Source organism: Acomys minous, assembly GCF_964271855.1.
Source record: "Acomys minous genome assembly, chromosome: 8".
In the NCBI taxonomy this organism is placed as follows: domain Eukaryota; kingdom Metazoa; phylum Chordata; class Mammalia; order Rodentia; family Muridae; genus Acomys; species Acomys minous.
In genome coordinates this window covers 7,379,199-7,406,338 of record NC_140489.1, presented here as the reverse complement: position 1 = coordinate 7,406,338, position 27,140 = coordinate 7,379,199, and the positions used below count along the sequence as shown (strand labels likewise).

Genomic DNA, 27,140 nt, shown 5'->3' with positions numbered 1-27,140 from the left:
AGGTGGGAACTAAGAGCAGACAGCGCAAGTGGTAAGCAGCAGCCCACTGCGATGGTGTGATGGTTAATTTACATTCTGCAAACCTCACCCCACACACTGCAGCCCTTTTCTGCCACTCCAAAGGCTGTGTGATGGTCAGCAACTATGATCAAAGAGGCTAAAGAGATGGCTCAGTAATTAACCACGCTGGTTGCTCTTTTGCAGAGGACCCAGCTTGTGTTCCCAGCACCTTTACGGCAGCTCACAGCCATATATAATTCTAATCCTGGGGAATCTGATGTCCTGGCTTCTGCAGGCAGCAGGCATGCACGTGGCACACAGGCATACATGCAGGCAATACACTCATAGACATAAAATATTTTTGATCAAAGTGTTCCGTTACCCAAGAATTCCTTCATACTCATGAGCATCTATTGTTCTGGCCCCGCCCCTACCATCTGGCTTTCTCAACCTTCACCCATCCCAAGCAGGTCTTGTAAATCGAAGCATTGAACAGGCTTCCTTCTGTGGCTGGTTGCTCCCAATTGTGGGATTTGTGGGGCCGCCCTTCACAGCTCACGACTGAGTCACATTCTGTGACACGGTTGGATGATGATCCACTTTTCCGTTCAGCAGCCTCTGCGTGTGGGCCATTGCGCTTGAGGGTTTGTGAATGGTGCCGGGAGTGAGCAACGTGACAGGTCTGGTGTGCACTGTTTACTTAGGTCTCTGCTTTACACAGCTACCTGGGCTGCAGGCTGAGTTTATGGTTAACTCTTTAAAGACTTTTCCAAAGCTGCTGCCTTACTCCCACCAGGGATGCTTTTAATTTTTATTAATTATGGGGTGGGGTATTTCCACAGCCTTCTTGTGGAGATCAGAAAGCGCCTTTGGAGAACTGTTCTCTTGTACCATGTGGATTCAGGGGACGGGTGGCACGGTGCCTTTACTATCAACCAGCTTGCTGCCCCCCCTCTTCCCCCCCCCGGGGGGGCCATTACTTCTAAGCAGCTTAGCTCTCTCTTCTCACTCTGGAACTCCCAGATACCAAAGTAAAATGAGTTGTGAACTGTCTGCTCCTGGGTAGGATGCCTGCCCCATCAACCAAACCTGCCTCAAGGGAAGGCAGCACTTGACCTGCCTGAACCACCTGGACTTAGTGACTGCCGCCCTCCCACCACCCTGGGACGGAGCTGAGGGGGTAGGGTCTGAATCTTATGCCTGGGGCCTCCAGCTGTTGAACTGGAGCTGCCTTCCCAGCCTTCTTTGCCCACTGTTTGCTGGAAGTGTCTAACAGGCATGGAAGAAGCCAGCCTGTGGCAGCTGTGAGTCACCTGGAGCCTTGCAGGCTCCTGGCGCCAATTCATATGCATGTCTGTAGGTGTCTGTGTGGCGTGGTCTTATGGTAACCCAGGGGGAATCGTGGGTGCCGTGCATGCACCCACATCCCCTAAGCCTATGCAAAGCTGTGTTGAAGCCACTTGTCTGAGGTCACACAGCTGCAAAGCCAGAATCCCCAAACTTAGTGACTGCTGCACTGCGGGCTCACTGAGGGGGTGGGGGTGCTAATTCCGTCTGAGTCTTGTGACTGGCAGGGCCCCAGCTGTTGAGCCTGAGTGAAGCTATTTTTAGAAAATCCCTCCCTCTTCTCTCTGGCTCCTTGGCTAGTTATAGTCCCAGGCTTAGGAGCGTCAGTACCCCAGGACCCACCCAGGGCCCCCATAGTAGGACCCTCTGAGCCTTAATTCATGTCTCACCCAGAACCCCAAGTTTTTCCCAGGAGAGGGAGCCAGACTCCTTTCTGACTCCCAGCAACACCTCCCAAGGGGTCAAGGGCAAGCATAAAGGTGACTGAAGTGACATTCAACATGGTCGTTCTTAATTCATAATCTGCCTCACCTGGAGAAAATGGTCATTGGCCGTTGTATCATTCTGCCAGCCCCTCTCCCCCTCACTCCTCAGAAACTGCTGTGCCCCATTCCCAGCCTCCTATGACCCCCATCCTCTCCTGTGCACCCCCTCTCCATTCTTGCATCAGTGCTCTGCCTGCCTCACCTTCCTGACAGACCTTGGCCTGAGCTTTATACCCCACTTCCACTAGCTTGTCCCCTCCCCACTGTGGCTCTGAGTGGGGCAGGCAAGGATGTGCAGTCTGCACATAAAGGCTGTAGCTTTCTTCTGAGAGGCTCTACTCGTAACAACTGAAGAGAGTACCCGTCCCTATGTGAAACAGGTTACAGTGACGGGCACAACCAGGGTGGCAGAGGTTAGCTGGGAACAGCCTCTCTTCCCGAAGCTAGGAGGTGAGGGCCAGGCGACCAGAGGGTGTGTCAAGTCTCCCTGGTCTTGTGACTGGCCTGAGAACTTCCCCCCAGGACAACGACAAGCCTAACAGCTCTGTGAATCTGTCCAGGGGTCAGTCAATACACTCTGAAAGGGGACACACACACACACACACACACACACACACACACACACACACACACCAGTGGGGGGCGGGATGTGGCACAGAGGCCTCCCAGCCCCCAGTGCCTTTCTCTGTCCCTGTTTCCAGCCTGGACTGACCTGCTTTATCTAGCATTTAGGAGTGAGCAGGAGCCAGGGCAGCAAAGCTGTGGATCCAGGTGGGAGCTCAGCAGTGGCAGAGGCCATTGCCCCTGAGGTCGGATGTGGGTCTCCTGGAAACCTGAACCCTGCTCTGCCTTGTCGAGTCGCACTGACAGGGATGTAACGTTAAAGTGCTTCACCTTGCACTTGGTGCTGGAGTCTGATGACTAGCTACAACTACCCCAGAGCTGCATGCCACCTTCACACCATGTCCTGGGCGACAGGGGTGACTATGTGGCGCGGTAGAGAGAGGCTGTCCTCAGCTTAGCTAAGGTGACTTTCTGGGAGGCTCTCAAGAGACCTGCGTTCAGTTCCCAGCCATGGGAAAGCAGGTGAGCCCACAGGCAGATCCTCCAGGTCAGCGGCAAAGACGCATTTGTCGTTCTGCTTTTACTAATTACTCTTCTAGCCCCAAACCCTAGTGATGCAGAATTCTCTTCTAGCCCCAAACCCTAGACCTGGCAGGTCAGAGGGCGAGGGTAGTGTCCGGGTCAAGCAGCAATGGCCCCTCTCCCGTCCTCGGGTGTTCCAATAGTCCGAGTCCTGTAGAGGGGTCTGCGCCCTAAGTGCGCACCACCTGCTGCGACAGCGGCAGGGGCGGGGAGCTGTGGCCGCTGGTCACCGAGGTGCGTCACGGCGCGCGCAGGACCCGCCCCCGGCCCGCCCCTCGCTCTAGGCGTCCGCATTTAATGGAGCGAGAGCGCTGGCGGCGGCGGGCTCTAGTGTGGCCCAGCGCAGCAGACGAACTAAGCCAACATGTCTGGGACCCGAGCCTCCAACGACCGGCCTCCAGGCGCGGGCGGAGTCAAGAGGGGGCGGCTGCAGCAGGAGGCGGCGGCGACAGGCTCCCGCGTGACCGTGGTGCTGGGAGCGCAGTGGGGGGACGAGGGCAAAGGCAAGGTGGTGGACCTGCTGGCCACGGACGCCGACATCGTCAGCCGCTGCCAGGTGCGGGCCAGGCGCCGAGTCCCTCCCCAACTCGCCCAGCGAGCCTCTCCCTTCCCCGGGATCTAGACGAACCCTGTCCTCCTGTGCCCTGAGCGGGTCACAGCCTTTTGGATTCCTCTCCTCCAGGAGCAACTTCCCTATTGCCTAAACCCTCCCTTCCCACACACCCTCTCATACAAAGCTCTTGTCCCCCTCACCTACCCACCCCCTCCCCAGGCCAATGGCAGGGCCAGAGCTAAAAATATAAGTTGCTGAGTTGGGGACACGGGATCCTCCGGGGTTAGGGCGTTCCAGGGCAGTGACGGTAGGTAGGCCCTCTGGTGGGGAGAGCCCCACGCGGGGGGAGGGAGGAGGTCGAGCTGAGAGCTGCTTTCTGGGGAGGGGGTGGCCCTGGTGAGTCAGCCAGGCAGAGACAGGTTGGGGGGTGTGTATGACCCAGTGGAAGTGGAGGGGCAGACTGAAACGGAGTTCAAAGGGGTCCTGGCTGACAAGGGATTTCCCGGCAGGGTGACCCAGTGGCTGGCAGTGCTCAGAGAAGGCCAGAGACAGGCTTTGTGCTCTTTGCCAGCTGCAAACCGCTGTGAGCACCCACGTGTGTTCTGACTGTGGACAGTGGGTGGGTACTCTACTGGGGCTAGCAGCCCTGTCTCCTTGGGTCGCTGATGGTGCCAAGCTGCAGCTGACAACCACACTGCCTCTGGGCTGTCAGCCTCTGCACCAGGGCTCAGGTCTGTCAGCCTCTGCACCAGGGCTCAGGTTGGGGGAACACTGCCATGGCTGGCTTTGGAGCTGCACTTAGGGCTGCTGACCTAAACGAAGGTGGACACACCTGTGGGAGTTCCTAATCCCTGGTGCTGTGGGTTTTTTGCAGAGTTCATGAGGAACTCGGGGCAGGGGCTCAGGATACTTGGCTCTTGGGGACATACCTGCCCAGCCTGGGGGGGCAAGGGTGAGGATTTCCGGAAGTTCTCACAAGAATGGGGAGCTAGCCCACTCTCTTACCCTGTTCACGGCTCTCTCTCTCTTGAAGTCTCCGGGTCCTGAGGGCAGGTCCTTGGATCTCCACCCCTTAACCTTGCGCATTTTGCCCAGCTATGTGTGTGCAGCTGGGATATTTCCCCCAGTGGTCTGTAGTCCTGCCCTCTGCAAAGCAGCCTAGCCCCACATCCCCCACCCTCCCCCGGGGCCATTTGCTCCTGTGACACCTACTGCCCTTTCATACAACTTACTGGCTCTGTTCAAGACCCAGTCAAAGAAGCCTTGCAGTGTATCCTGTTGGCCCCAGGCTCTACCTCCAGGCTCCGGCCGGCCAGCGGCTGACCGGGACACAGTTCCCAGTGGGGATGGCCCCTCCCTGCTCTTGCCTAAGTCACAGCCATACTTGACAGGACCTGCAGAGATCAGCGCAGGACCACAGTCACCCACTCAGGTGCACTATGTCTCTCTACAACCCCACCTCCCCAGCAGATCCACATAAGTGCTCCCCTGGAGAACAAGAGAGCAGCCATGTTTCCCTGTCTGATCTCTAACTGACTAGAGCCTCTGATAGAACTCCTCTACAGGTGGGGAAACTGAGGCCCAGATAAGTTGAGGAATGAAACTAACTGTCCCTTTGGTCCCTTACAGTCTTTAGCACATGCCACCACAATGGCATGGGCCTACCCTCCTTCCCCCGTCTCCATGGAGGAGGCCGCAGAGCCTGCGTTCCATCTAGGCACCATGCAGCACCCTCAGGAAGGCACCTCCCGGGGTGTCCAGCCCCTGGGTCATCGCAAGCACTGCGTGACCCGGTTTCCTGCACTTGTTCCTCTCCTTGGCAGGGGCCTCTTTGCTTGCCACTGGCCTCCCACATCTTCCCTGGTCTTGTGTCCCCATGGCCAGCCCTATGTGACCAGAGGCTGACAGGGCGGGGGATCTAGGCAAATTGCCTCTGACTTTGGATGGGTGCATGAACCAAGCAAAGAAGGTTCCAGAGGTCACCCTGAAACCAGGAACCCAACGGGCTGGCAGTGACAAGAATGCCAGTCAAGTCCCCCACACCCCATAGTAAGACGGCTACATAAAAAAAGGCTATAGCCAGCTAGGGGTGTTGGTTCCTTGGACTTATGGAGAGTGACCTGGCCTTCCTACCTGGGCTCAGCACCGCTCTAAGCGGCAGCTGTGCCCCAAGGGACACGGGCTGTATGCTCTGCTAACCCTTCAGGCTAACACGACTAGCCTCCAAATCCGGCTTCCACACCTTTGTGTTGCCTCAGGCACTTGCTGCGCATCTCCGGTCTGCCTACCCTGGGCTCTGACTCTGCCCAGCCCCAGCAGCTGCCCTCACTTCTTGCTTCATCATCTTGCTTAATTGGGTGAACCCCCAGGTACCCCCCTCCAGCCAGCATCCCTGGCCTTGGGTCCTGCCTGCCGCCTTCTTCTTGCCTCTAGGTGCCTGCTCCACCCCTCCTCCTGACACTGTGGCCTTCTCCCTCCACCCTGCATCTCTGAGGAGGCTGCATTACCTTCCTCCCTGGTTCCTCTACGGCCCTTCCAGCCCTCGCTCCCCTCCAGGCAAGTCTTTCTGACCAGGTCCTGCTTGAGGGAACATTGCAGCTTGAGGTCATCACTTGGCTCTTGTGATGGGGGATCTGTTCTCTCTTCCTCTTGCTCTGCCCCAGGCCCCCTCTTTCTGTGTCCTCCATGTTTCCTCCTCTGCTGCCTGACTGGCAACCTGTGTCCAGCTGCTCCTCCAGATGGGCCCAATTGACCTGGGGCACCTGAGGCCATCTTGGCCACTGTCTCCTGATGCATCCTATTGCCTGGGCTTCCCTCTGTTGGCAATCTTTCTCTGGCTGCCAGGCTGCCATACAGGCCTATTGGGATTTAAAACTCTCTTTCCAAGTGGTTGGAGGGTCAGAATCCTCGGGGTGCTACGGCCGTGCTCGGGGCTTCCTTGCTTTCCACCATGAGCCCACATACCATGTCTGTGGTGCTGTTAAACTGAGGCCACCCTTGTGTAAGGACTGGCCCCAGGGAGTGGTAGGTAGCCACAGCCATGACTACAAGGCTTGGAATGCCTGGGCTTCCTCTAGCAGAGTGGCACGCTTAGAGGGGAAGTTCCATGTTGGGACCTGCCTTGCAGTCTGCAGGCATGCTGGAGCTTTCTCCAAGGAAACAGATGGGACATGCAAGGCCTTGGATCCCAGGATGCCCCAGGGGCCCCTGGCAGGATCGAGGAGCCACTGCCCTGTGCTGGGAATGCCTGGTGTTCATTCTAGAAGCAGGGTCTCCCTGTGGCTGCATCTGCTGACGGCTTTGATGGCCAAGGAGTGTCTCCAGGAGAGGACTCCCAGGGGCACACAGCCACACCTCACCCTGGGCAGGACCTTCCTAAACCTGCTCAGACCTATTCCTCCCTGTAAGGAAAGAAGTTAAATGGAAGGAGAGGGACGACCCTGACACCCCGTCCTTCCCATGGCCCTTAGAAGGTGGACCATGAGGGGAGGGGCACCAGCAGGTCAGAGGTCTCTGGAGCCCCCTCCTCTGCCTCAGGGCAGGTACCAGGGCAAGAGCTCAGGCAGGCATGGATGGGAGCAGAACGATGGCTAGACTGGAGCTTGTGATGTGTTAGTGCCTAGGCTCAGTCCTGCTGGCACATAGCACCTGCTCCACACGAGGCCTGAAGGACAGCCATAGTGAACAGAGGGGAGATGGGCTCTGCTGCATCTTGTGGTGTGGAGAAACCCCTGCAGATGCTGGAAGAGTTGAGGAGGAGCTGAGGTAAGCCTGAACCCCGTGCCCTAGGAGCTAAACGCGGTTCCTTTAGCCTGTCCCTTGGGTGCACAGCACATCAGCGCACATGTCACTCCACAGACTTCTTTCCCTAATGTCTGTTAGGAGGCAGAGGTCCTGGATACCCAGGGGTCTCCTAGCTTGTTACCACTACCCTACCAGTGGCCGCAGGTATCAGAGCAGAGTGGAGAATGAGGCTACTGGGAAGGCAGGAGCCAAGAGCACTCCCTGGTGGAAGACAAAGGCCACAGCTCCCTGTCCAGGGACCTGCGGGGGAAGGAAGGCCCAGGCCTAGAGGACAAAGGTAGGGAGAGGATAAGAAAAGCCTCAGAGATGTGCTGTAGGTTCTCTGCATCCACACACGGGCTTCTAGGACAGAGGGGACCAGCTGGGCATGGGGGTCTAGCTCAGGTTTATGTCCAGCATGGCCCTGAGTCTGCCCTGAAAGAAGATACTGGAACACTGGCTGGCTACATCCATCCCTGAGGGTCTTTGCACTGACAGGGCCCTGGATAGTCAGGAGGAGCTGTGTCCAGAGGTCCACAAAATGGATGGATGTGGGGATAGCGTTCTGGATATTGGGCTCAGATATCGGGGCTGTGTGGGGGCAGGTGGCCTCTCCAGCTGCATTATAGGCACGGGTAGGCAGAGGAGAGGAGTGTTGGTTTCTGCGATGCGTGCCCACAACCAGTGCACGTGTGCCCAGTCAGATGGTGCCTCTCCAGGGCCTGCACCCAGCATCCTTCCCTGCCTCACACTGGAGATGTGGGTCACAACTGCAGGGTAAAGCAGACGTCGGGACCAAGCTGATCTGGCATAAAAACTGGTTTAGCTCTGGTCTCAAGACAAAGGTCTCTTGTCTTAAACTCTTGGACACCAGGGCCTGAGGGCTCTGGGTAACCAACCAGGCTGTCAAAGATTACTAGAGGGACTGGGGGAGGGGTTCAGAATTGTGCTGTGAAGGAACCCAGCGGGGACCTTAGAGACACCAAGTGGTGCTGCCATGCCCAGCAGGCATCTTGATGCCCCTGACCCTGGGCCCGCAGCCTGCTGTGAACCCCTGTGGTACAGATATCTTGAGATGTGTACCTTGAGTTGTCCGTGTAGCTGTCCCCCTTACCTGGCCAGTGGTGAGAGGTGTCATGCTGTGATTTGGAGTGACCATGCCTCCAAGGGTATGGTTCTACACCATCCACACTGTAGGTGGAAAGGAGCTGCCTTTGCTGATAGACCCTGGTAGATGGCGCCTGACACCACCTGCAAACACAGGTCATCTTCCAGTGGACCTCCCGGAAGGGGGCTTGAACAAGAGCCTGGCTCTGACATCTCGGGTCCTCCTTAGTGTTCAGCACCAGTGGTCGTCCCAAGCAGAAGGCTCCCACAGTAGGGCAGGGCCACCACAGGCTGTTCTTGCCATACATTGGCCAGTGCCTGCTTGGGCACTTCCCAGCACTGAAGGGTCAGTGAGATCCTAAGCTCTAAGCTGCCTTAGGGGACGGCACACCTCTCCATCCCCTGGAGCCAGAGCTGACATTGGCATAGATGGTATTTCTTTGCTTGTGTGGAGCTCCACACAACTGGTGCACGTGTGCCCAGTCAGATGGTGGCCTCAGGAGCCTGCCCACTTATGGGGTTTGATGAGCCTCAGAAACAGCTGACCTCTCCTTCTCACCCCACATCCTGCATGTGACCTGAGTCTAATCAGCTAGACCTGGCCAGTCTGAATGTCCCCCACCTTTTCAGAGGTTGGTGACCCCTATCATGCCTGGGCCTTATTGAATGTCTGGCCCAGGTTAGTGAAGCCAACGAAAAGGCACGAGAGGTCTTGTCTCCATCTCTACCAAGTTCCTGTGCAGCCTGTCAGCCTACAACCTCCATTGGAAGAGGGAGACTGTCACCCTGGGCTCCGCAGGGTTGTTGGAAGCCCAGAGTCCTGGCGTGGTATGTGCACTAGCAAAGGCCTGTGCCTGGTGCCTGGGTGTTGCAGTGGGCACTGGAGCTAAGGTCATCTGATACCTGTTGGCCCATGGTGCTCAGGCTGGTTCCTAGGAACCAGTGTTTACCCTCAACACAGACAGGCGGGTGCTTGCTGTCTGTGTCCTCAGGCCAGCTGACGTGGCCCTGGGCACTTGGAGGGCAGGGCAGAGCATCCCTCCTAGGCTGTCTGGGTTCCCTGGACCTAGCCACAGTGGAAGGCAGCTTTCCCACCTCGCTGCCCCTGTAGGCTTGCCAGCCCAAGAAGAGATCATCCCCTAGGCTCTGCCGCAAGCCTGTCTTCTCTTGGATCCTCAGTTTCCCCATCTGTTTTCAGAGGCCACCTTGACTGCCTCAGGCATCGGGGAAACAGGATTGTAGGTGTGCACATATTTTGGGAACTGAAAGAGGGTGGTGGCAATCCTGCACCTGCTGTAGCAAAGCACAGCATGGATGGAGTCTCCAAATCCAAGGCTTGCCAAGGTCCCTCGGGGGCCTGACTCCATCCTGATGGTCTGACCTCACAAGCTCAGGGCCAGGACACAAGCGTCCGCTGTGCCTAAGTAACTAATGGCAAGCTCAAACCCAGGGCTACAGGTGTCTCCCTCCGTTCCCACTTCCATTATGCTCCGCCCACAAATCCTCTCTTCTTCCCAGAAGTCCCTCTGGCCTCCTTCCCCTCACAGTTCACCTTCCAGCATCACATCTGTCCTGCTCCATGGGCAGCCCAGTGTCACTGTCACCTGCTCACAGAGCCTGTAAAGGCCAGACTGCCAGCCACCTCCAGGTCTCCCAAGGAGGTACCCTCATGTGCCTGGAGCCACCCAAGGATCAGGAGCTCCCTGCAAGTCACGCTGAGCTGAGGAGCTCCCAGACCGTCCCCACTCTTTACACACCTAACAGCTCCAGCAGAATTGCTTCAGAGGCTTCCGGACAGACTGCGCACACATATCTCCCCTACCAGTCAGGTGTCTGGGGCCCATGCCATGAAGCTGGCCTCTAGCTGACCCATCTCTGTCATCTGATGTCATGTGCTTGGTCATAAGCCTCACAGAGGGCAGGCAAGGCACAGGAAGCTCAGGTACACAGGTCTGGGGCCTTTGTTTGTTGTTGTTGTTGTTGTTGTTGTTGTTTTTGTTGTTGTTTTGGGTTTGGGTTTTTTTTTTTTTTTTTTTTTTTGAGACCAGGTTTCTCTGTGTAGCCTTGGCTGTCCTGGACTCACTTTGTAGACCAGGCTGGCCTCAGACTCATAGAGATCCATCTGCCTCTGCCTCCCGAGTGCTGGGATTAAAGGTGTGTGCCACCACGCCTGGCTTGGGCCTCCTCTTAAAACGCATGAGAATGAACTTCTTGGAGGGAAAGCCCCTTACCCTTCTGCATTCTTTGCCACCTGCCTCAGTGGGAGCTGGCAGACACGACTCTGCCCCTCACATCGTGAGGGGGGACCACATAAGAGTGGTCACCAAGGGAGGTGGACCTTCCCTGAGGGTCCTGCTTGGGTAGGCAAGGGAAAAAGATGTGTGGGAGCTGAAACCCCTGAGCTCCATCAGCAAGGTAAGCAAAGGGACATGTGCCTAGCCTTTGTGTCTTCTGGGGCAGGGGCCGGGGTGCTCTCAGCAAGAGCCAAGACTAGAGGCCAAGCCCAAGTGCTGAGCCCCCACAGTGCTGTCTGCCCGTGGGGTTTGATACTGTAGATCATGATTCTACTGGCCTTTGGAAGTCTGGCCACAAAGGTTCTCTAGAACAGTGTTTCTCAACCTGTGGGGTGTGACCCCATTGGAGGTCACATATCAGATATCCTGCATGTCAGATTTTTTTTTTTTTTTGAGACAGGGTTTCTCTGTGTAGCTTTGGCTGTCCAGGACTCACTTTGTAGACCAGGCTGGCCTCGAACTCACAGAGATCCACCTGCCTCTGCCTCCTGAGTGCTGGGATTAAAGGCGTGCGCCACCACTGCCTGGCTAGTCAGATATTTACATTATGATACATAACAGTAGAAAAAATTACAGTTATGAAGTAGCAATGAAATAATTTTATGGTTGGGGGTCACCACATGAGGAACTGTGTCAAAGGGTCCCAGTGTCAGGAAGGTTGAGAACCACTGTGCTAGGAGGTACCACATACAAAATGTGGGGGACCTGGTTTCGGGGCCATCAGGTCATCTTGACCTTGCCACTTACTGTACCAATCTGTGTGCCCACTTGCAGACATCCATGTGGTATGGCCCCGTCACCTGTCCATGGCTTCAGCCTTGCCCATTGTGCCTTGCCCCCACCCACTCCCCAGCACACCCAGACTACAAGTGCCTGCTGGACAGAGACCTGCTAAGAAGCCTTCCCAACCTCATGTGGGTGACAGGCCACCCCAACACAGTCAAAGGCACAAAAAGCTTTGGTGACCCACCACCATGAACCTCTCTATTTTTCTACTGACATCAGCAGCCAACATCGTCATGAGCCTCTGGGAGCCTGAGAACAGTATCCAGGCCATGTGTGCCTGGGTCAGGTGCCTGACTAATGGTGGCAGAGCCTTGGTGCTGGGCTCTCTCCCCACCCTGAAGCCCTATCCCAGCTGGCCTAACCTTAGCTTGAATTCCCAAAAGAAGGAGTCTCTCCAGAACAGGGTGACTTAGGAATCGCCATTTCCTTTCTTTTTTTTTATCTAGGGCAGAGCCTGGCCTGCTGAAGAGGGCAACAAGCCAGGCTGTGGGGTCTGGGTCTGCTTTCCACAGGGATTCCTCCCTGGTGGAGAGCGGTGCTCAGCAAGGTGCACCTGCTGGGGCTGCATTGAGCCCTGGGACCAGGCTGGGCCAGAGCATCTCCATCCAATCCATGGCCATCGCAGCATCAGACACTACCTCAGTGCAAAGCCCTGACCATTGTCCTACACTGCCCAAGTCCTATTGCTGGACAATACAGGGACCTCAGGCATCATGTAGGGAGAGACCTGGCTCCTGGTTGAAGGCTAGAGCACTAGGCAGGCGCTTGAGAGATAGTCTTCAACATTCAGGTACCAGCTTCTCACTCGAGTCTCTGTTCCTAGGGGGGCAACAATGCTGGGCACACAGTGGTGGTGGACGGCAAGGAGTATGACTTTCACCTGCTGCCCAGTGGCATCATCAACACCAAGGCTGTGTCATTCATTGGTGAGTGCCCCATCTGCCCCAGCCTGACGGAGCCCCCACTCAGAAATTGTGCTCAGAGCCTGGTCTCTCTGAGAGTGCAGGAAACTGTGTGAAGCATACAGAGCTCGCCTTTCCCCTCTTTTTCTCTCTCTGCCTCTCTGTCTCTATCTCTATCTGTCTGTCTCTGTCTTTCTCTCTGTCTCTGTCTCTCTCTGTCTCGTGTGTGTGTGTGTGTGTGTGTGTGTGTGTGTGTGTGTGTGTGTGTGTGTTCCAGTTCATGGGTATGGGTGTGCTTGTTTGTGTGGGCCTGAGTGTGCAACGATGTGCCTTTGGCATACATAGGAACAGCCTGCGCACATACATAGCTGTGCTTTCCCGATGCTGCCCGGACTGTTACAGCCATCACCCCTAGAGAGCTGCTGTAGATGCCTAACCCTCTAGCTGTTGCTCAAGAGGCCCCACCCTCTAGCTCACCATGTCCCGGTACCTCTTGTCCTCATTCTCCTAGCACCGGCTGACATGCTTGTGGCTTATCTGACCCCACATATCAGTCAGGAAGCAAAGGTGAGGTACTGCCTGTCCACGGCCAGCAGCTAGCACAGGTCTGACCCATTGTGTGGGAGCAGAGGAAGGAAATCTGTGAGGTAAGGGCTGGAGTGGGTAGAGTCAGAGCTCAGACACCCAGGAGCCCACTAGAGAACATGTCTCTAGCCCTGCCAGTACAGGGCCCGGATAATGGTGGTGTTCACCTGGGGCGAGGAATCCCAGCTGCTGAGGTGGCCTGTCTACATGTGTGCTCAGTAGAGCAGCTGGACGGTGGTGCTGCCCATCCTTTGGAAAGGCTGAAGAAAACAGCCTGCCAGCCTGGTTCTACTTCATCCAGAACCTTCCCTGGGGGAGCAAGGCAACACAACGGAGATGCACATGGCCCAGAACATGTGCTGCCCAGCCCTGGGGGTGGCTTGGAGCCAACAACAGGAAAGCGTCTGGCAAATATCTGGGTGCTCACTCAGGAGCAGAGGTGCCATGTTCGTCCTAAAGGGCGGCCAGCACAGCCACTCAGCAAGAGCACCAGCCTGTGTTGACCCTCAGCTTGCGACACTCCTTGCCTCCGCTGTGGGGTTATTTCAAGATGTGTGGCATTTGGGTGACCTTTTGTGTTCACTGTGGCTTGTGTAATCTCTGAGTCACTCCGATCTGGACTGCTGCCCCATTTCCTTCTGCCAAACCTATGCCATGGCCAACCCCATGAGGCCGGCGTAGGATTCCTCCTGGGAGCAACAGTGGTCTCTGCTTGCTTGGGTCTCCTCAGCCCAGACCCTGTCCAGGCATGCCTTGTGGCCTTCTGCAAGCCACCTTCCCTCTCCGAGCCTCTGTCTCTAGCTGTGGTGACTTACTCTGAGGATCCCACATCTGTTGTCCCGTGATAAAGCTCGGCTCCCAGGGTGGTGATAGGATTCTGGGAACTTTCCGGGTCCATATTTCTCTCCATGGTTCCTATTTTCTTACTTTTATATCATTTCAACAAATGGAGCTGCTGCATTGAACTGTAATTTGCACATCATAAAATTTACCCACCGTAGGGGCTGAAGAGCTGGCTCAATGGTTAAGAGCACTGCTGCTCTTTCAGAGGACCCAGGTTCAATTCCCAGCACCCACATGGCAGCTCACAGGTCTGTAACTCCAGTTCCAGGGGATCTGACGCCTTCTTCCGGCCTCCATGGGCACCAGACACACTCGTGTATGAGCAAGCAAAACACATACATGAAATAAAATAGAATTTAAAAGTTTAAATTACTGGGCTAGAGAGATGGCTCAGAGCTTAAAAGCACTGTCTGTTCTTCCAAAGGTCCTGAGTTCAATTCCCAGCAACCACATGATGGCTCACAACCATCCAGAATGAGATCTGGTGCCCTCTTCTAGCATGCAGGCACACATGTGGGCAGAATACTATACAAACAAAGAAATAAATCTTTTTTTCAAAATTTGTTTCTCATTGCCCACTGTAAAGGCGCAGTTTTGAAGCCACCCCAATTGACCCCAGAATGTCTTGGTCACTCAGAAGTGCCCTGTGTCAGCTGACCTGTCATCTTGGTGGCAGTTTAGATTTGTGTCGTTGCTTTGCTTTGCTTTTGACATGGGGTCTATTTCAGACCAGCTCAGTCTTGAACCTGCTCCAAAGCTAAGTGTAGCTGTGTACTGGGTTGATCTGGAATTTTGAGACACATAACCTAGACTGGCTCCAAACGCATGATCCTCCTGCCTCAGCCTCCCAAGTGGTAAGATTGTACTTCATGCTTCCCGTGAACTTTAACCTGCTGTTCTGGGAACAACTGAACAGATGCAGAGCCGCATCCCCTTAGAACAGGGCACATTCTGGTGAGCTTGCAGAGGAGGCGAGCCCTGGAGGAACACACAGGGGGGAGGAGCAGGAGCAGGGGACTGTGGCATCTGGGTTCCTTCTTTGTGGGCCAGAGAGGGCTTCTTGCTAGGCTGTCCTGGAGCAGGAGTCCCGTGGATTTGGAACCCTGGCTGTGTTTAAAGCTCGCGGGGAGTAAGGTCCTAGCACAGTCGCTCCCATCTGGTCTGCAGTGGTCACAGGGCGGAAGACAGCCCCTGTTCCGGTTGGCTTTGTGTTGCTTTGATAAAGCATTCTGACTGAAAGTAACCTGGGGAGGGAAGAGTTTATTTGGCTTACACTTCCAGGTCAGAGTTCGTTGCTGAAGGAAGTCAAAGCAGGAACTTAAATTCCTGAAACAAAAACCAAAGAGGAACACTGTCACTGGCTCTCTCACTCTCGGATCATTCATGCTCAGCTTTATTTATTTATGTATCTGTTCATCTATCTATCCATCTATCTATCTATCTGTCCATCCATCCATCCATCTATCCATCCATACATACATAAATACATCTGTTTTCTCATCATCAACCTCTTCTTTTGTTGAAACAGGGTCTTGCTATGCAGACCAGGCTAGCCTTGCTATATAGACCAGGCTAGCCTTGACTGACAGAGATCTGCCAACCTCTTCCTCTAGACCACTGTGGTTAAAGGCGTGCACCACCACGCCCAGCCTCAGCTAACTTTCTTGCACAGCCCCAGGCTCACCTGGCCAGGGATGGCATCAGGCACGGGAAACTAGGCCCCTCTTAGCATCAAGATAATGCCCCCAGAGACATGCTCACAGGCAAATCTGATCAAGGGAGTTCTTCAGCTGAGGTTTCTGCTTCCTGGGTAACTCTAGGTGTGTCAAGTTAACCATAGAAGCCACCCAGGGCCACCTCCACAGCCGCCCTTGCCTCATGCCAGCTGGGGGCTGAGCAGATGGCCTCCACAGACACTCGGTTTGCCTGTGTTTGCGGGTCCCTCCTGGCTTGACAGCTCACTTCCTCTGAACAGCCCAACACTGGACATTCACAGATACTCAGCCACACCCTCCAGTAGCTTCCCTGGCCTCCAAGATTCGTCGGTTATGATAAGCCGCTGTCACCGGCGGGGCAGGCTCGGTGCTCAGCCCGTTTGGGTGAAGACCCGGGATTGAGGCTTAGAGGGCATCACACCACTGTCTGCAGAACTCTCCATCGTGCATAGCAACACTCTGGAGCCCTGAACACCCGCCTACCCGCCCGCGCCTCTGCTTCCCGCGGCTTCCAGAACCTGCTATTCTGCTTTCTGCCTTCATGAGTGTGAAGACACTCTCTTGAGATCTCACCCAAGTGGGTTGTAGGGTTCATGTCTTCAGTGTCTGAGCCCAGTGTCTCCAAGTGTAACTTTGCTGTTGCATGTGGTAGAGGGACCTTTCTCTTAAAAGACTGGAGTTCATCCATCACCCTGGTCTGAGCACTTGAGCCGCTTGCCCCTGCAGTCTGCCAGTACTGTTTGAAACCTTCAGGACCTGGGAGATGATCCCACGTCTTGTGTTGCAGGCAATGGTGTGGTCATCCACTTGCCAGGCTTGTTTGAAGAGGCGGAGAAGAACGAGAAGAAAGGTAGGCCCGCCTGCCCTTGCTGACCCACAGGCCCACCCGCTCGCTGAGGTCCTAGCTAGCCGCACAATGCATGCTAGCTCTGCAGAGCAGAGAGAAAAGCCCTCCCCAAGGGGCAGAAGCTGGGGAGCCCAGAATCCCAAAAGCTGCTGCCGTGGGCTCTGTTTTGGCATCACAGTCTCCTGAAGATTCAAGGTGCAGGACATCCAGGAAAGGAGGCTGAAGCCAGAGGAGCTCCAGCACGGGTGTGGTCCCTCTTGGGCGGGGAGTTCAGGGGCCTCAGCAGGGAACAGGTGCCAGGGCAGGTCCTTTGGAACCTGGCCACGACAGTCCTGGGGAGGCGAGGCTGGCCCTCATCACCTGTCATCTCTGTCATGTCTCTGCAGGTCTGAAGGACTGGGAGAAGCGGCTCATCATCTCTGACCGTGCCCACCTTGGTAAGGTTCCCACAGGGCCCTGGGGATGCCCTCCTTGCCCCTCTGTGGTACAGAGCTCAGGAAATCCCAGAGGGTCTGCCTGGAGCCATATACTGCCGAGCCTTACTCTCTCTAATGAGCCTCAAGGTAGGAGCTAGGCCAACGCCAGAGTCATGCTAGGCTACCCCTTTGTGGAGCCCAGGACTCCGGAAGCACAGTATCTGTTCCCAGCCACCTTCTCCTGACACCAGTCAGAAAATGAAGTCCCTCACGCACCTCTGTCCTCTGCTCTTCCCCTGCCCATGTGCTGGCCGCTGGAACAGTGTTTGACTTCCACCAGGCAGTGGACGGGCTGCAGGAAGTACAGCGCCAAGCACAAGAAGGGAAGAAGTAAGTTCCTCATGGCCTACTTCCCCCCCCCCACCCCCACCCCCGCCCCCACCCCCGCCCCCGCCCCCCGCCCCCGCCCCCCCCCACCCCCACCTCCCCCCCCCCCCCCCCCCCGCACCTGTTCTTCCTCTTCCTGGGGACTTCCAGTGACACATTCTGGTGGCCTGGGTGCAGATCCTGTCTGTACAGGAGAGGGTGCCATCATCAACCAACTTAGGGGTCCTTTGAGAATAAAACCTGTAAGAACAACAGGGTCACACCCTCGTCTTGTTGGCTGCCCCTGCTGTCTCCTGCCACAGCTGCACCCCCTGACCATGTGCACATCCCACAGGGAAACACAGCAAAACATTGAGATGACCTGACCAACCCTGCTTGGCCAGCAACCACCCCAGCACCCAAGTCCTGCTCCTCCACACGTGGTGCTTGCTCTTTTTTTAAAATTTAATTTAATTAATTTATTTATTTATTGGTGCTTGCTCTTTTGTCCACTCAGAAAAGTTTGTCTGAGCTCCAGATGTGCTAGGGATGCAGGTGGGAAGTTGTTAAAGCCACACACACACACACACACACACACACACACACACACACCACAGGCAGACAGTACTCACATACATGTCAAAGCGTATTTGCCTATACAGCCGTGCATATGAGCACTCAAGTGTGTTTGCATGTGCATGTGACACATGGGTACACATGTGCCTGCACACATGTATGCACATAAGCATTTATACTCTGAGAGCACACATGGGTATTCGCAGCACACATGTACAGGCACATTCACACAGTGCCTGTGCAGTCACATATACACACGAGCACATGCACACTGTCATGTGAACACAGGGCAAGACACATGTGGTGACAGTAAGTATTTTATCCACTTGGGATCATCTGTGAAGACCTTAGGCTAGGCGTGTAGCACCAACACTGCTAGTGTTCTCGCTGCCAAGGCACAAATGCAAATGCTTAGAAGCAGACAGGAGGAGTCCTGATGCTGGAGCCTAGAACGCTCTTCCCCACCTGCCCTGCGCCTCGCTGCTGTGTGCTTAAGCCGTCCAGGTGTCTTTGCAGCAGCTGAGCCCCCCACACCCCGCTGCTACTGTTGGGTGGCCTCCATCTCACCTTCTGGCCTTGATTCATGGGGTGCACCCTGAGCCCGCCAGCACCTGAGGGGGCATCAGCGGAGCTCCTTAGCAGCACCCTCTCTACATCTTTTAGTATCGGCACAACCAAGAAAGGAATCGGACCAACTTACTCCTCCAAAGCTGCCCGGACAGGCCTCCGCATCTGCGACCTCCTGTCAGATTTTGATGAGTTTTCTGCCAGGTAGGTCTGCCCACCCTCCCACAGCCCAGGGTAAGACACGGAGAGGCGGTGGGAGGCATGCCGGGAAGTAGAGCACTCGGGTCCAACGTGGGCCCTCAGAGGGTCACAGTGAGGGTTGCCTGCACAGATTCAAGAACCTGGCCCACCAGCACCAGTCCATGTTCCCCACGCTGGAAATAGATGTGGAAGGTCAACTCAAAAGGCTCAAGGTAAACAGCGCTGGGCCAGACACTGGGGAAGTACATGGGGTGGGGGGCTAGAGCTCCTGGGTGTGACAAGGGAGCTGCCTCCGAGCACAGGCGTCCCAGGCAGGCTTTCAGCTCTTGTGGGCTTTGAGAACCCTGCCCCTCTGCAGCCTCATGTGGTTGCATGGTCCTCTCAGGGCTTTGCTGAGCGGATTAGACCCATGGTTCGAGATGGTGTCTACTTCCTGTATGAGGCACTCCATGGCCCCCCCAAGAAGATCCTGGTGGAAGGTGCCAACGCAGCCCTCCTTGACATTGATTTCGGTGAGTCCTCCACCAGGCGGCTCCACCCCGGGGGGGGGGGGGGGCTAACATGGCCTTTTGTATCTGTTGGGGACTAGAAAAACTCAGGGAACAGCTGAGTGAAACAGGCCACTTCCAAGGTCACAGTGCTGTCCACACCCAGCACAACGGTCCCATTGTCCTGTTTGTCTAAATTCAACCAGATAAGGCAGTATCAAAGGGGCTGAGCTAAGATGTGGGAACTGGGGTTGAGAGGTCAGAGAGCCTTGCAAGGCCAGGCACCTCATATCTCCAGCCCCGTGGCATTCCAGTCTTTTGTTCTTATTGTAGGGGAGGCCCGGCCACCTCAGTACAGGCTCCCACACAAGCTACACAGTACCTTTTGTTTTTTCCAATACAGGGTTTCTCTGGGCAGCCTTGGTTGTCCTGGACTCGCTTTGTAGACCAGGCTGGCCTTGAACTCATGGTGATCTGCCTGCCTCTGCCTCCTGAGGCCTGGCTATTACACAGTACCTTATTTAGGCCACTGTCCCAGGATAGGCCCTCTGACTGGTGGCCCTGGTGATTCCCACCGAGTAGTGTTTCTCAGCCTTTCTAATGCTGTGGCCCTTTAATACAGTTCCTCATGTTGTGAAGGCTCCAACCATAAAATGATTTAATATGTTGCGACTGTAATTTTGTTATTGTTATGAACTGTAATGTAAATATATTTTCTGATGGTCTTTGGCGACTCCTGTGAAAGAGTCATTTGACCCACCCCCAAAGGGGGTCATGATCCACAGATTGAGAACCACTACCGTAGAGGCCGACCAACTGCCCTTGCTGAGACGGCATTTTGGACGCTGGCATTAATGGGTAACCACTGACCATTCTGTCCTGCAGGGACCTACCCCTTTGTGACCTCCTCCAACTGCACCGTGGGCGGTGTGTGCACAGGCCTGGGCATCCCGCCCCAGAACATAGGTGATGTGTATGGTGTGGTAAAGGCCTACACCACCCGTGTGGGCATTGGGGCCTTCCCCACGGAGCAGATCAATGTGAGTTCCAGCACAGGGTGGGGTGGGAAATTTGGGGTTGCCTAGTGTCAGGTGGAGCTGCAGGTATGCTGAGGGGACCCTACGAATAATTTTCCATGCCTTTAATGGGGTCTTTTTACAGCGCAGGCTCAGAGGTGGGGGTATTAGTTGGCTTGAAGGCCATCAGCAACACAGTTTACAAACTCTGTGTGTGTGTGTGTGTGTGTGTGTGTGTGTGTGTGTGTAACTCCATTTTTACATCACATGCGTGAGACCCACAAGCAAGTGGGAATTCTTCCGCACTGACTTAGAGGTTGAAAGCAACACCCCTGCTCCCAGCTCTCCAGCCTTGGACACTTCCAGAAGCTGCTGAGCGCTCAGAGCCTTCTTCCTGGGCCTCCTCACCTGAGCCCACCCTGACTCCTGATCTGGATGAGTCTTGTCCCAGGAAAGAGAGGTGTTTGAGAGAGTCTGGGGTGGGACTATATTAGGGCAGGGGATAAATTCTGCCCTCCCATCCTGAGTTGAAGGACAAGGCCCGACCCTCACTTGCCCACACTTAAACAAAAGGAAAGGAGGAGGTGAGCTGCCTGTGCCTCCAGACAGGCTGGGTTCCTGGGACAAGTTCTGCCTTCTCAGAACTGTACGGTGTGCACCATGTGAATGTGTGCGCTGGAAGAGGACTGAGGGGACAGAAAGCCAGGAGCATAGGACACAAGCGGGCACAACCACACCTGGCCTGGCCAGCGCCCAGCACGGCAGACACAGACAGTCCTTTATTTTCACATAGGAAATTGGAGATCTGCTACAGAACCGTGGCCATGAGTGGGGGGTAACCACAGGCAGGAAGAGGCGCTGCGGCTGGCTGGACCTGATGATCCTAAGATACGCTCACATGGTCAACGGCTTCACTGCGTAAGCAGCCCTTCTGAACACTGGCACCATCAAAGCTATACCACACAGGGGTCTTCTCTGACCCCAGTGCCCACAGGGCAAGCAGAACTCACCCAAGGGGCTGGGGACTTTCCATCCCACCAAGCCCCCTCCCCAAGGCAAGACCAACACTGAGGAGTAACATGGAGGCCATAGGTGTGAAGCAAACCCAGAACAGGGTCACACTTCCATCCTGACCATCGAAACCACTGTGGCGGTCATGTGAGAGTCAGTGTGAAGCGAGCCAGGTGTTCAGCGTGGTGTGGGACCAAGTGTGAAGTGAGGGTGATCCTGAGCTGAGGTACCAGGGCCTGGGCAAAGCAGCTTCAGAAAAGGGCATCTTTGGGAGGATGGGGGAGGCGGGCGATGGGTGTTCTGCATGCTTGGGGACATTCTCAGAGTACAGTGGTAGTTTCTAAGCAGAGGAACAAGCACTCCTAGCACTAGGGAGGCAGAGGCAGGTGGATCGCTGTGAGTTCGAGGCCAGGCTGGTCTACAGAGCGAGTCTAGGACAGCCAGGGCTGTTACATAGAGAAACCCTGTCTCGAAAAAAGAAAAGAAAAGAAAAGGAAAAAGAAAAAGAAAAAGAAAAACTAAGCAGAGGAAGAGGAACTTGGCATTTCTAGAACCAGGATTCACCTCACAGGAGGAACCCTGAGAGGGAGCTGGGAAGAAGTTCAGGCCTGGCAGGGAAAGAGGACAGACAGGTAGGCAGGGCTCTCAGAGCCTCTAGCAGGACAGGGAGGCAGACAAGCTCCACAGCTCCCTTGTCGCACTGGGAACTGACTTAACACCCTTAAGGATACAGAACCCCGTGAGAAGGTTCCCACAGTCAGGAGACAAAGGTATGTGTGTGAGGGCGGTCAAGGTTGAGTAAGGACCTAAAGCAAGGTAACCCTCCACAACAGCAAGGCCCTCACCACAGGTGGGCCTGCAAGAGAAGGCCCCCAAGGCTGCTAGGCCTCAGCTGGAATGCTAGAACAATCTTCTGCAGGAGTGTCAAGGGGTGCAGGGCAGACCGCAAGGGTCTTTGCAGAGGTCTGATTGCTCAGGACCCTCCCTTGGGACAGAAAGAGACTTCATAGTACGTTGGATTCCCTGGCCCCTCCTCCAGCTCCGTAAGAGGACCAAGGCTTCCGCACTAGCACTGGAAAGTCCTGCTGGCTTTAAGACAAGCACAGCCTTCCTGGGTGGGAAAGAGCTGATGGGGAGCTGGAAGTGTGTGGCTGGCGAAGAGGTGTCTGAGGCCTTGTGAAGTAGATGCAGGGTAACACTCGGTCTGCACCCCACATCCAGCCTGAGCAGGCACAGCCAGATGAGATCCACCCATGATGCATCCTGGGACAGTGGAAGGACAAGTGGGTACCATGCTCAAAGCAGTAGGCCCCTCATGCCATATGCCACAGGGCAAACACGGCAAGAGCCCCAGGCAGAGGAGGCAAGAGAGAAAGCCCAGACTTTAAGGACACTTTAGCTGGCAGGGACATACACAGCGGATGCAGGACTCAGCCCAGAGGCAGATGTCCCTCCAGCCCCGTTCAGTGACTGCACTTGGGGGCTCCCCTAATGTGTACGTGTCTGGTGCGAACAGGAGAAAGGGAAGGGTGAGAACCAGACAGAAGCAAACGGCAGGGTGCTCTTCTTCATTTTGTCTGCATCTTGTTTTGGGTACAGGCTGGCCTTGACCAAGCTGGACATATTGGATGTCCTGAGCGAGATTAAAGTTGGCATCTCCTACAAGCTCAAGGGCAAGAGGATCCCATATTTCCCTGGTATGTGACGCGAGCCTGAGTTTTCCTGCTTGCTGGGACACTTGTGGAGCATTAGAAAAGACAGCCACTAATTTTTAGGTGACCAGGAGAGGAGTTTCAGCCCCCAGCAGGCAGAGGGAGGGGCTTAGGCTCTGAGGGCCACACTTTTCCCCCAAAGCCTGGCAGCCCTCTGGTTTCAGTCCCCCAGTTTCTTGGGGGATGCCTGGCCCATCTCTGGAAAGCCTTGGGCCTTCTGGTGGCTTGCAAGTGTATTGTGACAGGGCTGAAGGCAGTTGGGAGTCCGTCCTGCCACTCGCCCTGGCTTCCTGGGGACCCTCACTAGCCAATGAAAGTCCCACCTCTAGGAAGATGGACAGTCCAGACAGACAGGAAATGTGAGCTGCTCTGAAAACCAGGAATCTCTATGAAGGTCCATTTCAGACTAGAAAATGTACCCTGTGGGTAGATTCCTTTTTCTTTTATTTTTTGGTGCTGGACTAAAACTCAGGGCCACACCTATGCCAACAGGTGCTTAATCACTGGGCTGTATCCTCACTCATCACCGGTGATAGTTAACAGTCCAGCTCCTGTGCCTATGTGCCCTGTCTTTTCTTAAACACAAGGGTGTGCTTTATCTGGCTTTTGGATTCTTGTGTATCTGGAATATGCCTGTCAGCCTCAGATCAGAGGCGAATCTTATCAGTTGAGACTACCTCCCCTGCAGCACGTTAGAGGCAGAGTATCTCCAAGGAAACCCAGACAGACTCAGTAGTATCCCTTGGCTTAGGGAGCCATGTCCATCCTTGAGGCCAGGGTCTCTGACCCTATGACCTCTGACCTTTGAAAGGGTGAACTTTCAAGTTTATAGAGTGTTGCTGGTAGCTCGGGGCTCTGATAATTCAGAGTATCCAGGGAAGACACTGTCTGGCTCTGAGGCTTGAGAACCCTTCTAGAAGATTACCCACCCCAGCTTCTCCCATTGGCAAGGGATGATGGAGCCACTATGAGCCATAGGGTCCCAGCACAGAGCTTAGGGTCCCAAACAGGAAGAGCCACTTATCTTTTTATTTGTTTGTTTTGGTTTGGTTTTTGAGACAGGGTTTCTCTGTGTGTAGCCTTGGCTGTCCTGGACTCAGTCTGTAGACCAGGCTGGCTTTGAATTCACAGAGATCTGCCTGCTTCTGCCTCTCGAGTGCTGGGATTAAAGGCGTGCGCCACCATATCCGGGGAGAGCCATATATCCTTAAGGATTCTTTGCCTTCAGGGTTCTAGAGTCCCTTACAATTCCAAGTGTGCCTAAGCTAGAGTTCCTCCCCTGACATTCTGTGGCTACTCAGCAGATATCAGTTAGTCAGTGTCTCGGAACTGGCCATGCTTCATCTCTGGAAGGGGCCAGGCAATGTTTGAGCCCCACTGCAACCTCCTGCTGAAAAGCCAGCAGGGCCCCTTGCCCTCAGCAGCTTCTGCCAAGTCACAGGTCAGAAGACAACTATCCCCAGAAGCAGGACAGTCTATGGGACCCTGCTGACGCCCCGCCCCCGACTCCCGCCCACAGCCAATCAGGAGATACTGCAGAAGGTGGAGGTAGAGTATGAGACCCTGCCTGGATGGAAAGCAGACACCACTGGTGCCAGGAAGTGGGAGGACCTGCCCCCGCAGGCCCAGAGCTACGTGCGGTTCGTGGAGAATCACTTGGGGGTGCCAGGTAGGTGCCGTGAGTCTGCTCCTCCTACACCCACAACCTAAGCCTCGAAACCCCAAGAAGCTTGTACCCCAACACAAGGCCTAGAGAGAAATAAGACTCCCCCTCTCCCTCCCCTCCACAACCTCCCCCCCCCCCCCAGGTCATAACCACATGAATGGAACAGACAAGAAGAGGTGGAGCTAGGAGCAGGTGCCCTCTGGGAAAGGTCACTTCCACAGTTCCAGCCAGGTTGGGCCCAGTGACTATACCTAGGATATAGCATAGGGTGCAAAAAGCAGACGGGATGTATCTGCCCTACCACCCAGAGAAGCCTCAGGGTGCATCCACATGGCTCAGGCAAGGAGTGGGACAGGGTAGGAGATGCTTCCTGCTGCCCGTCCTGCTGCAGGGCGTGGCTGGCATGGCCCGCCCTCTACCTAGGGTCAGGACTTCTCCTCTCTTAAGGACTCACTACATAAGCCACATGCTTTGGTTCACTGGCCCTTCTGCCCTTTTCCCACCTCCCTGCCCTCTCCTTCCCTTTCCCCTGCCCCCCTCCCCCTCCCCAGCGCACGCTTCCCCCTCCCCTCCCATGATGCTTCTAATAAACCTGCATTTATATATTATAGCTCTGTCACCAAAGGCTCATTCAGATTATTTAATCAGTAGAGCATGCAATGCAGTTCTCCCCTCCTGGGGGAGCGGGGGGGGGGGGGGGGGGGGGAGGTGCCACAGCAGTTAAGAGCCTTGTCGCTCTCGCAGGGACCAGGCTTTGTTTGACTCTCAGGACACATGGCAGCTCACAGCCATCTGTAACTCCAGGTCCAGAGGATCCCATGTCCTCTTCTGACTCTGTGGGCACCAGGCAAAACAGTTATACACATTTAAAAACTTTTTAAAAATCTAAACATGACTTTAAAATAAAAATGCTCCACTTGGTGAACGAACAGCGCCTTTGGCAGAGAAATGGAAAGCACAAGCTGCAACGTTAGGGAACGTTCTGTGAACTGTGTGTGCCTGTGTACAGAGGCAGAGGCGGCCTGGGGTCACTCTCAGGAACACTGCCTACTTCTTTTTAAGAGGTTTTCTCACTGCTCTCACCGAGCGGACTGGACTGGCTGGCCAGCGAGCCCCAGGGCTCCCGGCTCCACCTCCTCGGTATTGGGACTCTCAGGGCTCTTGGCGTTGAAGTCAGGCTCTTGTGCTCACAGACTTACACAGTCTGCCCAGCCGGTGAAGAAGCGTTGCTCATGGTCTCTGTGCTGTGCTCTCTGTCGCCCTTTCAGTCAAATGGGTCGGCGTTGGCAAGTCCAGAGAGTCCATGATCCAGCTGTTCTAGATGGCCAAGCAGAAGCCAGCAGGCCATGTCGCCCGCCCCAGCACGAGCAAGCGAGTAGCCAGCGCCACGAGCCTCAGTGCTGCAGCCGGCGCCTTCAACGAAACAACCTGAAACCGTTTCCCACACTTTTATTTTTCTATGTATGTCTTCGGCCTGGCCCACTGAATTCTACGACAATTTTAAATGTATGAAGTAAGCACTGTGTACATTTTTTAAAAATTCTGCTTTTAAAATGAGCCTACGGGCTCAAAACAGAGGCCTTCAATGACTGGTTGTCACATGGCATGCTTTCAGTTGGAGCCATGTCATAATAAAGAGGAGCCACTGAGTCACTGAGCAGTCATTACACCTGTCTTGACTTCGCCCTCGTTTTTTCTAATCACTAATGACAATCTTTCCCAAGGACCATGGTCTACCTGAGGCCACTCCCAGAGAGCAAAACCCAAGTAGCTGTCTGAGGAGTGTTGCCACTGGCATAGAGGAAGGGCATGAGACCCAAACCAGAGGCAGACAGAGTCAGGACTGCACAAAGTACAGCCTCCTGGGTACATATATAAAGTACATACACATATGAAGTACATATGTAAAGCAAAGCAGGAGGACCCCATTTCCCAGGATGAGAGGGAAAGACTTACACAAAGTCAGACAGAAGTGGGCTGCAGTCATCTGAAATGTACCTGCCTTTAAAACAAAACCATTGTCCAGTCAGGAAATGATCTGTGTGTGTGTGTGTGTGTGTGTGTGTGTGTGTGTGTGTGTGTGTGTGTGTGTGGCCAGCACTTCACACTGCGATGGCTTTAGTGACACTGTCCTACAAAGTTTGGAGCTTAAGAAAGTGCCAGTATTTCCTGGTATACAATATGGGTGTTGGGACCAAGAGAGCTGTCAGTTGGACTTCAACATTTTTGGTGTCACAGTGTTATGCTTGCTCAAAAAGCAAAATGCGGCAAGCCCATGCAAGACAGAGCTGATATATTCCATGTTTCCCAGAACTGACCTTCTGTGCACACACATTCTGGAGGTGCCAGAGGTTCCAGGAGTAACAGTCCTTGCTGCCTCCAGGGACACAGCAGCCTAGACAGCACCTCGTCATTCTAGCCACACTTGGTCACCGTCCCTGGGAACTTCTCCAGACCGAATCAGACGTCTCTGCTCTGTGCTCACTGGGGTACCTTAGGCACTCAATCCCCAATCTGAAGACATGCCCCATTGTGTGTTCACCTCTAGGACAAAATAACGAGCCGAGCGTGGTGGTGCACGCCTTTAATCCCAGCACCCGGGAGGCAGAGGCAGGTGGATCACCCGTGAGTTCAAGGCCGGCTTGGTCTACAACGCGAGTCCAGGACAGCCAAGGCTACACAGGGAAACCCTGTCTGGAACAACAACAATAAACCCACAAACTGAAAG

The 27,140-nt window shown here is 54.9% G+C and overlaps 1 protein-coding gene across 1 annotated transcript; it reads left to right on the top strand.

Annotated features, from left to right (window-relative positions):
• The first annotated feature begins 3,253 nt into the window (after window positions 1–3,253).
• ADSS1 (adenylosuccinate synthase 1) lies at window positions 3,254–26,079 on the top strand. Its single transcript, XM_084793870.1, has 13 exons — window positions 3,254–3,534; window positions 12,325–12,427; window positions 16,334–16,396; window positions 16,780–16,830; window positions 17,133–17,199; window positions 18,415–18,522; window positions 18,650–18,731; window positions 18,905–19,031; window positions 19,893–20,047; window positions 20,817–20,941; window positions 22,634–22,731; window positions 24,266–24,415; window positions 25,681–26,079. The coding sequence occupies exons 1-13, from the start codon at window positions 3,343–3,345 to the stop codon at window positions 25,731–25,733; spliced, it is 1,374 nt and encodes a 457-aa protein (XP_084649996.1). The 5' UTR covers window positions 3,254–3,342; the 3' UTR covers window positions 25,734–26,079.
• The last annotated feature ends 1,061 nt before the right edge of the window (window positions 26,080–27,140 follow it).